At 32.4% G+C, this 14,572-nt stretch overlaps 1 protein-coding gene across 2 annotated transcripts in view; it reads right to left on the bottom strand.

The window, feature by feature from the left end:
• The window catches only part of UBR3 (ubiquitin protein ligase E3 component n-recognin 3 (putative)), a 147,640-nt gene that overhangs the window by 16,810 nt on the left and 116,258 nt on the right, over positions 1-14,572 (bottom strand). For both annotated transcript variants that reach the window (XM_012727393.1, XM_012727390.1), the window contains exons 31-32: positions 9,243-9,348; positions 6,713-6,816 (exon numbers count right to left, since the gene is read on the bottom strand). In XM_012727393.1, coding sequence (XP_012582847.1) covers positions 6,713-6,816; positions 9,243-9,348 — 210 coding nt within the window. The remainder of the gene's footprint in view (positions 1-6,712; positions 6,817-9,242; positions 9,349-14,572) is intronic.

Raw genomic sequence — 14,572 nt, forward strand, 5'->3', positions numbered from 1 at the left:
TGGTGATGGGAAACCCGTGGGGATTACAATTGAGATGAAAAAAAAAATGTGCAAAATGATGTAAAAATAAACTTTTTAATAAAAAAAAAAAAAGAAAAGAAACTCAGCGCCCAAGTTTTTTGGGGTCCAATAGGTCATAGGTTCTCTTTGGTACCTTTGTGTAGCACCTACCAATATCCTATACTCCAGAAGGAAAGCAAGTGTTTACCATAAACCGGCTGTAATAGAAAGCAAAGCTCTTCAAATAGAATTATCAAAATTTTGAATGGAAAAAAACAATTTAATTACTCTCAGTGAATGTGTTAAAAACACAAACACCAAAATGCAAAAATCAACTATCAAACCACCTGAGGAAGAACAAAGAAAAATCAGTACATAAACAGTTTGTAAACAACAGTGCTGGTTCTAAGTATCACAGTGCTATTGTAACAGGGTGGTCCCCAGGAAAAGGGAAGGTTCCAGGTTCCCTGCCCTGTTACACTATTATAGGGCTAGGGTATATAGACAAGATACTTTCAAGGCTCTTCAATAACTAAAGCTGACCACACACACAACAAGAATTTTATTATGGTAGAAATACTGGCTTTGGCTCTTTAAAAACTAGTATTTTCCAGGTACTCCCTGGTGGCACAGTGGTTAAAGCACAGCACTAAGAAGCTAAAGCCACTTCAGCATGAGTTCAATCCCCATCCCAGTGGTGACCCACATGGGCATGGCAGACCTCTCCTGACCGGCCCACTGCTCCTCAGCAGTGTACTCCTCATTGATCTGCCTGTTCTGCTCCCCACTCTGTATCTGGCAAACCCTCTCACCACCCCTGCACCTCTGGCACCTATACCCCAGTTCTGCATGCATAAATAAATAAATCTTTTTTTAAAAAACTGGTATTTTCCTTAGAATTACAAATGAAAATTATATTCTTTATTTCCTATTCTAGGCTGTGAGAGGTTTTGACCACTAAACAGCTCTGAATAATATTTCAGAAGATGAAGCAATTATTTTTTTATATATAGCTCTTAACTTAAAAGACTGGATGTAAATATCTGTCCATGTTTCTAATTTTTCATATTCAGATAAAAGCCCAAAAAAAAGGACAACTAGGTCAAAAGCCACTGACATTAGCTGAGACAGTAACTAGACTCTAGAATGATACCAACAGAATCTGAGTAAACCAGATTTTCTTCTGTGGGTAAGGTATGTAAACCCAATGAGAAAATTTCTAAAATCAGAATATAACTGTACCCATTCTATACAAAAGCTAGGCTTTGCAAGACTAAACCAAGGAATCCATAAACCCCTGGGGAGATGAAGTAATTCAACAAAAATCCGTTTCTTTACTGGTTCACTTATAGGTGTTGGTGCTTAGTGCAGGTGATAAGATGATAAGCAAGATTCAAGTTTATATGAGCTCCTTTCCTATAAGCTATTTTAAAGTAATTCAAAATTCTTTAAAGTTTCTTTTAGACAAGGTAAGTAAATATAATAAAGCCCTCGGGTGAAAATTGTGTAAGTAAAAAAGAGATAATCTGAAGATGATATCAGATATTTGTATTTTATTCTTTTTCCAAAATTAAAATTTTTTTTTCAAGATAGATACACAATTCTGCTGATTGCATAGAGGGCTGTACACATATCCAACCAATCGTTAAATCTTCATTTTCCCTTTTATGGCTGAAGTACTAGCTACATGTGCTTTGGTTCTCTTTAAAAAAATTATAATCTACAAAAGAAAACAATTTGTGATGTGTTTGTGGGTAAACTTAAGTCTGTTTTCTATTTGATTAGTGAAGAACTCAAAACAATTTAATAAGACTTTCTTTGTCTTAATCAACATAGAACTGAAAAAAGATCCCGAGTCCACCTAACAACTAGTAAGGTAGTTAATGTTGTTCATTTGGGTATAATTTAGAGCAATGGATCTTTGGATCTAATAAACTGCCAATATTCTCAACTACTATATAGAAGTAATAATATAAGATATAAAGATTCACATCTAAGAATTCAAATTCAAGTTTCTTGAATTTCAGAATGGAAAAAAAAAGCAATTTACCAGAAAATAAGACAATTGGATATTTAACAGGTCTATTTCACAAACATTTACTGAGCATATTGTGCACTAGGGATGCAGATAAGATGGTGCTAGTCCTGGTGGAACTGACAGTCTAGAGAGAGAGAGAGATTAAAGAAACACCATTATGACAATGAGACAAGTAATAAAATACAGCTATGGCCAAGTTATTATGAGAAACTAGTAAGTTTCCCCAAAGGGACATCTAAGTGAAAGTCTTCCAAGAGAGTTAAATGCATAAGATAGAGAGTTGTTAAGTGGATAAGGAGAAATGACAAGCACTTAAACATGCTCTAAACTATATCTTATAAACAACCAGTCAAAAAAAACCCTCTAGATTATAACCTCATATGACTTCTGTCATTTTCCCACATTGACATTTCTCTTTGTTCATTATCTCTGCTCTCTCATCCATCACATTTCTAATCCCATTGCAACCTACTTCTGATTCTACTACTACGCAAAAGAAATTTCTTTATTGCTATTCCCTATTACAAAAATATTTAGACCCCTCACTTTTTGATACTCTGAAATCAGTTCAACAGACAAGAAGATCATATAGTGAAAATATCATAATGTGAACCCAACAATATCTACAGATATTTAATATCTATAGATATTTCATAATTTGTTCTAAATGGCATAATTTCAAAATTTCAACACATAACTAAATTTACACAAGACTGTGATTTATTCAATAAAACACTGAAAGGATAAAATAAGTAAAGAATCTTAAATTAGAAAAGGTTACCTCAAAATTACAGTTTGCTAAAACCAAATTCCCATGTCACTTCACTAAATTTTATATCATCATTATGCTTTTCTAAAAAAAATAAATTCTTGTTTCAAATTTAATAAATTCTTGTTTGATTAACATTTTCTCCATGGCTACAGTTTAGAACAATATTTTTATGTAATTCAATATAACCACTTGTATAAAAAGATATACAAGACTGAAAAACATTTCTGTATTAACAAAAACAAAAAGAAATATACAGCACAGACCTGTGTTACAAAAGATGGTCGGCAGATAAATCTACCACAATTGGCTCTTTGCTAAATTATTAAATGTTCTACACATAAATGCCTCACTGACATGGTCTAGCTGGCTGCAACCACAATATAAATATTAAACTGCTGAGTGACTTTTATTTTAAAAGGAAGTACTCACTGTAAAATGATTTGGCCATACAGTGGACTACTTGTAAAGCTGAGGTCTACTATACTTGCCTATGTCCAGAATCCTCAGGAGAATGGCTAAAAACCTTCTTTGGGTGTCAAGAGCCTTTTGAAAATCTGCTTTGAAAATCTGCTAAGATCTATGGCACTTTGGGTGGGGGGTGTGGGGGTGGGAATGCCGATATGCATTCAAAGTTTTTCCTTATCATTTTAGGAAATTTACAGATTCTTTGAAGTGCAGTAATGAACTCTTAAATCATAGATTAAAAAAGGTGATCTGAAGAAATTATCATACTCATAAGATATTAACACATACCAAATATAAGTGTTTAAGTAGTTATTAACCTGCTCTGGACTGAAAGACATCAAATTTGTTAAAATCTATTAGTTAATAGTACTACAAAACAGAAAGAGCAATCCTTGGAGTTTTTTAAAAAACCTTCATTTTCTCAAAACTGGTAAAATTAAAAACTCAAAAATTTAAGCTGTCTTTTCTTTGTCAACTCTAGAGTTGACAAATTTAAGAGAATTTCACCTATGAAATGAAATAACTAAAAAATAAATTTTGGCAACTCTCAAGTGCTTCCAATGTTCCTAAAAGAGTTATAATTATGTCCTAATGAAAGTATACAGTAACATTCACATAGAATTTTGTCAAAGTAAAAGAAATAAGAAACTAAATCCAGATGTCTAGATCTATCTGTCAAGTTGTAGGAAACACAGAAAAACTGCTAGTAAAACAATATTTTGGTGATGCAATTAGCATAATACAGACAAAAGACTCAGATTCTTCAATAAATAAAATGTAAAGGGGTCGGGGTACAGAGGTGATGGAAGGATGAAACACAGAGATTTAAAAACAGAAATTACAAGCAAATTCAATGAATAGACCATGTTTGGATCAAAAGTCAAACCAACCAAATAAATGTAAAATTATTTGTAGCAGCAACTATAAAAATCTGAACTTTGACTGGATATATAGTATAATGGCAAAACAATATTTTAAATGAGTTAACAGTGTTGTGAGAATGTTTACTGAAAGAATATTTTTTAGAGAAACACACTAATGATAATATGGATAAAATAACATGATATATGGTATTTTTATATATGGGTATATGTCTATATATGAATATATATAAATATATATCAGGCATATATACATATGCATACATAACATTTATACAAAGATAAATATTTAAATATAAGTATACAAATACACACATACACTCACACACACACACACACACACACACACACAAAATAACCCAGAGTGGGAGGGAGGATGAAACAACTCAGAGTGGAAGGGAGGATAGACTAGGTGAAGGTATAAATTTAAACAAGATTTGACATGAGTTTATAATTGGTGAGTATGTGGGGCTCATTAAACTCTGATCTTACTGTTAAATATGTTTGAGATATTCTAAAATAAATGACTTGTTTTTAAAGTCTTGGTTTTCTAAGAGCAAAATTGAGATATTGCCTTGAGTAAAATGAATGGGAAATAATGGATACCCTACTATCTCCTTCATGGGCCCTGCTCATGGAATCCTAGAAGCAGATGATATTTGTAATCACCAGTACCAGATATTCTAGGAAATCCTGGAGTCTCTCTCCTATAAAGCACAACTGACAGAATCATAACGCTCTTCATTGACAGATGGGTGAAAAAGAACAGCAAAATGATCCAGCCCTAAGCAACTGACTCTTCTAAAAAAGATGATTGTATGCTTTAAATCTGAGAGTTCAAGAGATATAAATATCATTTTAGCCAAATAGATATGTTATATATGGAACTTCCATGAGAATTTTTTAAAAGGGTGAATTTCCTCCTCAGCTATCCATTCTGCTAACTTAATCTAGACCATGATGGCTGAAGTCCAGCAAATACTTTGGAACAAAGATGAAAATGACACCACAAGGAATATGGTGCTGTAAAGTAAAACTATCCCTCCCTACCTTCAGACTTCTTTCTACATGAATAAAAACAAACTTATGTCTTGAGAAAGGTTACTATGTTTATTTAGGGTTTCTTCTCTATTATACACAGCCAAACTCAATGCTGTAAAATATTTATTTTTGATACAATTTAAAATGGGATTCTTTTTTCTGGGTTTCATTCTCTTCCAGGTCACTGTATGTAGGAATGTAACTGATTTTTCTAACTTGATTTTATTAACTGTTGTGCTGTGTCCTACAGGTTCTGGTAGTTTGTGTCTTCATTTTCATTCATCTCTAGGTAATTTTTAATTTATGCTTTCCTCATTAATCCAATAAGTTATTCAGTAGTATGCTGAACATTCACCACATATTAGAGATATTTTTCTGCTTTCTTTTTGTGGTTAATTTATAGCTTGATACAACTGTGATTAGAAATGCTATTGAATATAATACTTTCACTCATGAATTTATTGACACTTGTTTTTCTGACCCCACATGTGGCATATTCTTGGGAGTCCATTGGGGGTTGATTACATGTCTAGAATAAACTTAGGAAAATATCTACTTAAAACTTATAATATGCTTAGTAACCAAACCAAGTATATTATTATTATTATTTGTAGGTATTGTTTGGTAGACAAATTTATTTTTGCCTTCCTCCCTCCCTCCCTTTAAAGCTAGTAATAGCACAAAAATCCAGTTTTCCATCAAATAAGAATAGTTAACTATTTGGTAGAATATTTTAAATATCTTAAAATGAAAACTGTAATGACTATGGAGCAATAATTTAAATGTTAATATCAATGCTGTTCATCAGTATTATGATGTTAACTCTAATTAAAACTATATGGGCTATCACATTTTGAGTAACTATGAATGATTACTACCATATCAAAATATGTAATAGATATGGTATATATTTATTTCATATAATTTCTTTTAACAAAGGTTTTCAGAGTGATTTACCTATGTCTGTACCTTATTACAGATTAAAAAGCTGACAAGAATAGAGTCAAAGAAAAATAAAAACCTTTATTTCACTATCATCTTCTTTAGACATATGGTTACTATTCATTAATAATAGAAAGAACTATTTATCTCAAAACATTTTCACCTGTTTGAATGTAATGTCAGTCAGATCAGATCAATCCTACAGACAGAATGTTAAATTTGTTCCCACAATTTTTGTAACATTCACTAAGAATACTATGTAATCTAAAAGTCTGCATTAAAAGACATACCTTTGGCCCTCCCTGGTGGCGCAGCGGGTTAAAGCACAGCACTAAGAAGTTTAAGCCACTTCCACATGAGTTCGATTCCCACCTGCCCCGGAGGTGACCACATGGCGCGGGAGACCTCTTCTGACCCACCCGCTGCTCCCCTCAGCAGTGTACTTTGTCGATCTGCCTGTTCTGCTCCCCACTCTGTCTCTGGTGAATCCTTTCGCTGCCCCTGAGCCTCTGGCCTGTACCCCAGTTCTGTATGTACAAATAAATAAAATCTTTAAAAAAAAAAAAGACATACCTTTGCGTAAGGGTTGTGGCATCATTAAGATCTGGATAAGCAAAAGGGATGTAACATCATGATAAAGAATTGGAACCTCAGGCTGCTGCTCTTCATTCCCTAGTCTAAAAGAAAAATGTATAATCACTTTGACAGTACTGTATATCTTTACTTCTAAATTAATTTTATATTTCATATATAGTTTTGGAGCAGAAATCATTTCATAAGCAATGAGAAATCTCAAAAGAAAAAGGAAGGGCCCACTTTTTAATTCTGAAAATATAGTATTTCAGATTCATATATTCTCTTAACTCTAATATGAAAGTGTTACAGAGCAAGTTTAAGAGGTCTTCAAGCTAAAGTAAAAAACTGGGAACATTAATTTGATTTTGCTACATGGGTTATAAAGGTAAACACCAGATCTTGGGTGGGGTAGAGAGGCATTCAAAGTGTGAATGTAACCAGAAAAAAATAAATAAAAGGTTTCATTTTTTTATACATATATAAAAAGCGTAATCTTTAACATCTAGAAAAGTATTTTAAGAATGGTAATTATAAAATTGAAGGGTAAATAAACCATGGGGGAAAAGGGGATTTTCAATACCTATTATAAAATAAAATATGCGGAAATACAACATTTTAAATCATAAAGAATCATTAGCCAACAAGTATACAAAAAGCCCAATGTCACTAACCATCAGAGAAATGAAAATTAAAACCACAATAAGATATAATCTAGTACCTGTTAGAATGGCTATTATCAAAGAGATAAGAAATTTAAAATGTTAGCATGGATGTGGGGGAAAGGGAGTACTTATATACACTGTTGGTGGAAATGTATATTGGTACAGCCACTATGAAAAAGAGTATAGAGACTCTTCAAAAAATTAAAAATAGCACTGTATGATTCTGCAATTCCATTTCTAGGTATTTACTTCAAAGAAAATGAAAACGTGAATTTGAAAAAAAGTATGTGCACCCCCACGTTCAATGTAGCATTATTTATACTAGCCAAAACTTGAAAACAAACTAAATAAGTATAATGGATAAACTGACATAGAAGTTATGGTGTATGTACAAAACACACACAGAGGAATATTATTCAACCATAAAAAGAAATGAAATCTCGCCATCTGCATCAAAGCGGATGGTCTTTTAGTCTAAAAGCATGTTTTTATATAGATATTAGTTTTATGATTTGGAAAATAAATTTAAAAACACTAGTACTAACCAATTAATCACTTTACATAGATTATAATTATTTTTCACAAAGAGTCTACAAGGTAGGTAGGTTGTTACTGCTTTGGGAAGCATATTATAAGAACCTTTTGACTGCGCTGAGGATGTGCAGTCAAAATACTACATTTTCAAGTCATTTGAAATAACTTTTTCTTGTGTGATTACACCATTAAAACTTAGGCTTATAACCTGAGTTTTGAATAAAAAAAAATAACAGTTAAAAATTAATCTTTTTTCCTTTAAAAAATATTCCTGAGGGCCCTCCCTGGTGGCGCAATGGGTTAAAGTATAGCACTATGAAACTAGACATAGATGCTTGAGCACAAGTTTGATTTCGGGCCAGGAAGGTGACCCACAGGCATATCAGACCTCTGCCACATGGCATGGCAGACCTCTCCTGACCCGCCCGCTGCTCCCCTCAGCAGTGTACTTCATAGGTCCACCTGTTCTGCTCCTCACTCGGTCTCTGGTGGTTTCTCTCACTGCCCCTGCACCTCTGGCCTCTACCCCAGTTCTGTATGCATAAATAAATTTTTTTTAAAATATATATTCCTGAACTCTGTACAGTGGAATGACCTATAAAGAAACAATAATCAAGTAGCTGCATCTAACACTTAATACCCAGATTTTAACATCTAAATACCTTTCCCATAAAAAGAACTAAAAGAAGAAATAACTGATTACAGGTATAAGATAGAATATGTACAAAATAAACATGGTCAACTTTTTATGCCAGAAAGCAGGGATATTTTCAAGAAGAACCTGAATATCAAAGCACCCATCATTCTAAATTAGGGATTATCAGTGAACAAAGGCAGTAATTTGTATATATAAAAGGAAAGCTAAAAGGGAGTAAATCACATTAAATATGTAATGTAACAAGATAATAAGATAAACAACAACTTAATGAACATGAATCACAGCTGCTAAGGAATCAACTCATTTCTTTGAAAATTTGTAGAATGGGGAGAATTATGCATTCACTCTACCAAATTCTATTTCAAGGTAACTAAATAGCTGATAGGAAAGGTCTCCTTTATAAAAACATTTTCCTTCATAAAGTTCTCCTTTATAAAAAAAAATTAGCTAATAAATAAATCAGAAGGATTTTTCTTAAATCACTATTTTGTATCACCTAATGAAATACTGAATTCAGGCAAGAATCATTAGGGATTGCTAGTAAATTTTCTAATTTTTAGGTTGTATTTCTGTGTTGCATGAGGGAAATACATATTCAAAAACAAACAGTACTTTATACTTAGATATTTTTAAATACTGTTTAAATTGACATGAATTTTTTAATAATACTTACTGTGAATTCATCTCCTCTACTAACTGTGTGAGCTTTCGCCAGGGATTATACTCAGAATCAATGCTATAAAGTCGCATGTGCAAGGCCAATACATGGAACAGCTGATCTAAATAAAGTGAAGAAAAGATAATTAGAAAATTCATGTAACTGTTCTAGAACAAAAGGCTGACAAAATTTCTAATTGATTCACATCATCAGGAAATGTTTCCAATCTTTACAACTATAATTCATAAAGTTTAAGTACAAACTATTTCATGTTCTCTTTTAAGAAAACTCTGAAATACATACTCAAATGATTTTTACTAGAATTTGGACTGTCCTCATGCTCAATCTTAGCACAGGAAAGGTTTTGATTTCCTCATCTCCTGTTATAAATCTACTTTTTTTTTGGTTTATGCCACAACCTTGACAACTTGTACTTCTCACTATTGTCCTCTTAACAAGAATTTACTACATTGGATAATATGGACAATAACATCCACATAAATCACTACTATATGAAGTTCTCTCTTTGCTCTCCTTACTTAATATTTTCCCAAAAATTCTCTTTAGACTGAATTATGACTGCAGTGTCTTCTGATTCAACGTGAAAAAAAAATGTGAAAAATAACATTATTTAGAACTATTCCAACTAGTTTCATGTCTTCTATTTGTATCATAATAATAAACTAGTTTAGTTTTCAACAAAATTCTGCTCATGACCTTTAAAAAAAAACTTTCATTTAAGATTTTTTGAATGGCTAAGAATAATTGTGAATTTTGCTTTTGTTTATTTTTCTTGATTAAAGAGAGTTTAAATAGATTAAGTTACAAATACTCAAAAGGATTTTTGAATCAAATGTTATTTTCTAGGGCCCACTCTGATGGTGCAGTGGGTTAAAGCACAGCACTACAAACAAGACACAGCCACTTCAATGGGAGTTGGATCCCCCGCCCTGGAGGAAATCCTCAGGGCACAGCAAACCTCTCCTGCCTCCTGCCCACCTCAGCAGTGTACTTCTCAATCTGCCTGTTCTGTTCCCTACTCTGTCTCCGGTGAATCCTTTCACCTCCGCTATGCCTCTTTGTACCTCAGTTCTGAATGCACAAATAATGTTTAAAAAAAAAAAAAAAGATATTTTCTAGTGAGCTAAATAATACTTTTGACATATGATTAAATTTAATTATTAAAGCCAGAAAGATAAAAACCAAATGACACATGTTATTTGTACCCTAAATTAAAATGAAAACTACATAAGATTTTGCTTGAGCAATTATTTTTTAGTTTAGCTTAAAATTCATCAGTGTTAGTGAGTGTATTTTGTGTTTGTGTGTGTGTGTGAGAGAGAGAGAGGAGGAGGAGGAAGAGTAGGAATTGTTGCTTTGGGGAGTTACTGTAAGGCATATAAGAAACTGTAAGATGAAAAAAATAGATGTTTCACCCTATGGAGTGAGGCAGAAAAACTGAAGGTACATTTCCATCTGACCTCTCTACTACAAACAGAAGAATCTACATACCTTATTGTACTTTACCTTCTACCTATAAATCAATCTATAGTCTCAATTTTCTCTTAAAATTTTAACTGATTAATGATTGTCAATAGTTGAATACTTAGCTATTGTGCCAAGTACTATGTTAATAATCACTTTACAGAGATTATAACTATTTTTCAGAAAAATTCTACCAGGTTAATACTATTATTACCCCAATTTTTATATAATTTTCTAAATTTCTACTTTTTCCTAGATCCATTAGTAACTTAGTTCCATTAGTAACACTATGAATAGGCATGTTTTTAGGAGAGAAATAAAATGATAAATGATACAGTGGTTATGTTTTTATTTTTTCCAATTCAACTAAGCATGAATATAAGAGATTGTCTTTACTAAGAACATAATTTATCATTTTAAAAAATATGCCTTAATGGGCCCTCCCTGGTGGCGCAGCGGGTTAAAGCACAGCACGGGGAAGCTAAAGCCGCTTCCGCATGAGTTCGATTCCCGCCTGCCGGGAGGTGACGGCATGGCGCGGCAGACCTCTCCTGACCCGACCGCTGCTCCCCTCAGCAGTGTACTTCGTCCATCTGCCTGTTCTGCTCCCCACTCTGTCTCTGGTGAAGCCTCTCACCCTCTGCATCTCTGGCCTGTACCCCAGTTCTGTATGAATAAATAAATAAATCTTTAAAAAAAAAATATGCCTTAAGACCAAAGGTGTTTTAAAAATCCAAATTTTTTTAACTTAAAATGCAAGATGGGAAATTTGGCATTCTTTTTATGTAGGTGTTCAGTAAATCAAAGAGCTCTTTTTAATATTTCCTTTCAAAATGAAAAACCATTATATTAGCTTGTCCAATTTAAAAATCAAGATACCAGGGCCTCCCTGGAGGTACAACGGGTTAGGACACAGCACTGCAAGCTAGCTGCTTTCCTTTCCTCTACCACAAATACAGAAGTATAAATATTATAAGGAAATTTTTCACCATCTGACACTCCCTCGTTCTACAGCTAAAAAAAATAGAAAGGAAGTACTTTTCCAGGTCACCCTAGCATTTATTGGAAAAGCTAAGAATAGAAGAACTCAACATTTGCTACTTCCTACTTATTTCCACCACTCCAATCCTCCCTTGGGTATTTATAATTAAAAGCAAAGTATGACATTCCATTTTTATCATACACACACTCTTTCTTTTTCTATGAAGAATTTAGATTGTAAGCCTGAGGTATTTTCTAATGTAATTAAAGTAGTATATAACAAAAGTCTTTATTATTGACTTTAACTGTAACTGAATAACAACATACCCTATGAGATATACCTGCCTTTCAAAAACAATCCTGGCAACTGTGGTAATTTCACTTGGAAACTGAGAACAGGTCAAATACAATCAATGCCTTTTATTACATATATACAATTTTCAAAATTTAATCTGAGAGCTATCAATTAGAATGACTTCTAATATTCATTGAGCAGTAAAACATAGTACTTAGGGCCCTTCCTGGTGGTACAGCTGATAAATGCAGCACTAAGAAGCCAAAGCCACTTCAGCACAAGTTTGATCCCCAGTCTTGGAGGTGACCCACATGGCACAGCAGACCTCTCCTGACGCCGCCCACTGCTCCCCTTGGCAATGTACTTTCTCAGTAGGCCTGTTCTGCTCTCACTCTGTCTCTGGTGAAGCCTCTCACCATCCCTGAGCCTCTGGCCGGTTCCCCAGTTCTGTATGCACAAATAAATAAATCTTTTTTTAAAAAATGAGATAATTAAGAAATTATGATGAGTAATCCATGGAGAAAGGAAAATACTGACTTACGAAGAGTCCCTAGACAAAAACTGAATTTTTGTTCAGGGATACATTAAAGATTTTAATAGATAATTTTTAAAGGTATATACTGAATCTATGAATCCATGAAAAATCATCAATTTAAGTTCCGGTATTCAACTTAAATTAGGTCTCTGATAGGCTTGAGTAAATAACAAATACATTAAGTTATTTCCTTGCAAAACAATAAGATCTTATGCAAGATATATTCTACATACATAACTTATAAAGCTACTTTTATAAATATTAACAGAAATAATGAATAAACAATTGAACAAAAAATAAATATAAAAACTAAATACATCACACACTGTATAAGCTAAATATAAAAAAGTTTTCAAATGTCAACCACACCTCAATGAAGCTATAAAAAAACCTAACATAATTGATAAGGAAAAGAGAAAACTATAAACCGTTTTAACAGTTATTTAGGATGTGCTTCATATGACCTTTTCTATACTCACACTATAATCTTCCATCCAATAAAGGAAATAAAAAGAAATGAAAATCTGAAGTATCAATTTAATAATTTAAATTTAAACTTTATAGAGTAGTTGCTGCTAGAATTTTACTCCCAGGGATTCTGGATAAATTCATCATTTACAAATCTCTGGATAAATTGAAGAACTTCTGAAGGAATAAAAATTATGTAGAATTTTTTAATGTAAAACTGAAATTTCCTTACTAAACAGTTTATAGTATAAAAGTTTAAAGAACTTAGCCAATGTCAAACATCATGTGGGAATAAACAAAGCGTATAAAATTACTGTATCAACTAATTCAAGCCAAGTAGAAGATAAAAGTCCTATTTAGAGGGACCCTCACTAGTGGCACGGCAGGCTAAAGCACAGTAGTAAGAAGCTAAAGCCACTTCAACATGAGTTCGATCCCCATCCCAGGGTTGACCCACATGGCATTGCAGACCTCTCCTGACCAGCATGCTGCCTCCTTGAGCAGTGTACTTCCTCAGTCTGCTTATTCTGCTCCCCATTCTGCCACTGGTGAATCCTCTCACCACCCCTTCACCCCTGGCCTGTACCCCAGTTCTGTATGCACAAATAAATAAATCTTTTATTTAAAAAAAGTCCTATTTAGAAACAGCCCATTTAAAACATAATAAATCACTAGGAATAAATAAGATTGAAGTGCCTAAATTAAGAGGGCTTTAAATATCAAATACTCAGCTAAAAAAAACTTCCAAAACCTTAAACTTCTAGCAATTGAGTGACAACACAAAATCAAATAAAACAGTAATTCAACTAGCAAGAATTTTAAAATAATTTAGTCAAAATTTAACATAAATCTCTAAATGTTAGAAATGTCAGGGTTTGTTTTTTTTTTCCTCAGTCCTTTGCTTTGAAAACATTTCAAATTTATATATATATTATCTTTTTAAATAATATACCATTTTATAAACAATATACAACTTTGTAAAAAATCAGTATGTACTGATAACTTTTAATAATTACTAACATATTTAACATTTAATACATTAATTTTTCAAAGGAATACATTATGTGTATTAAACAATTTTTTGCTTATATTAATCACATTAGATGATATTTTAACTCCAGTGATTTGGGACCAATAATTAACATTACACATTACTTCTATTATTCATATTAATTCCCTAAGCAATGATAATGATACAAAATATAGTACAAATGCCTTCATTAACAGCAGTCTTAAATATGTATGTATGTATGTATGTATGTGTATGAATCTATAGATAACACAAACCATTTTTATAAAACTTAAAAGAATTTATAAGTTTGAACATAATTTTTATTGTTGAGTATAATACATTGTTTGAATTTTGAACCAATGTAGATTTGGTCAGTTAGTAGGTTATTTGCTTACAGAGTAATCATAGTATAGAGAAGTAAATATTCATGATCATTCCAGTGTAAATATAAAATTAACTATTTAAAACACTTACTATTAAAATTAGACAAAAAATTTGAAAATACACCAAAACTCATGTCACCTATGTACTTTCATAAATGACAATGAGATTTTTTTCTAATTTAGTAA

This window comes from Condylura cristata, unplaced genomic scaffold (assembly GCF_000260355.1).
Source record: "Condylura cristata isolate star-nosed mole 26May11 unplaced genomic scaffold, ConCri1.0 scaffold00002, whole genome shotgun sequence".
Taxonomy (NCBI): domain Eukaryota; kingdom Metazoa; phylum Chordata; class Mammalia; order Eulipotyphla; family Talpidae; genus Condylura; species Condylura cristata.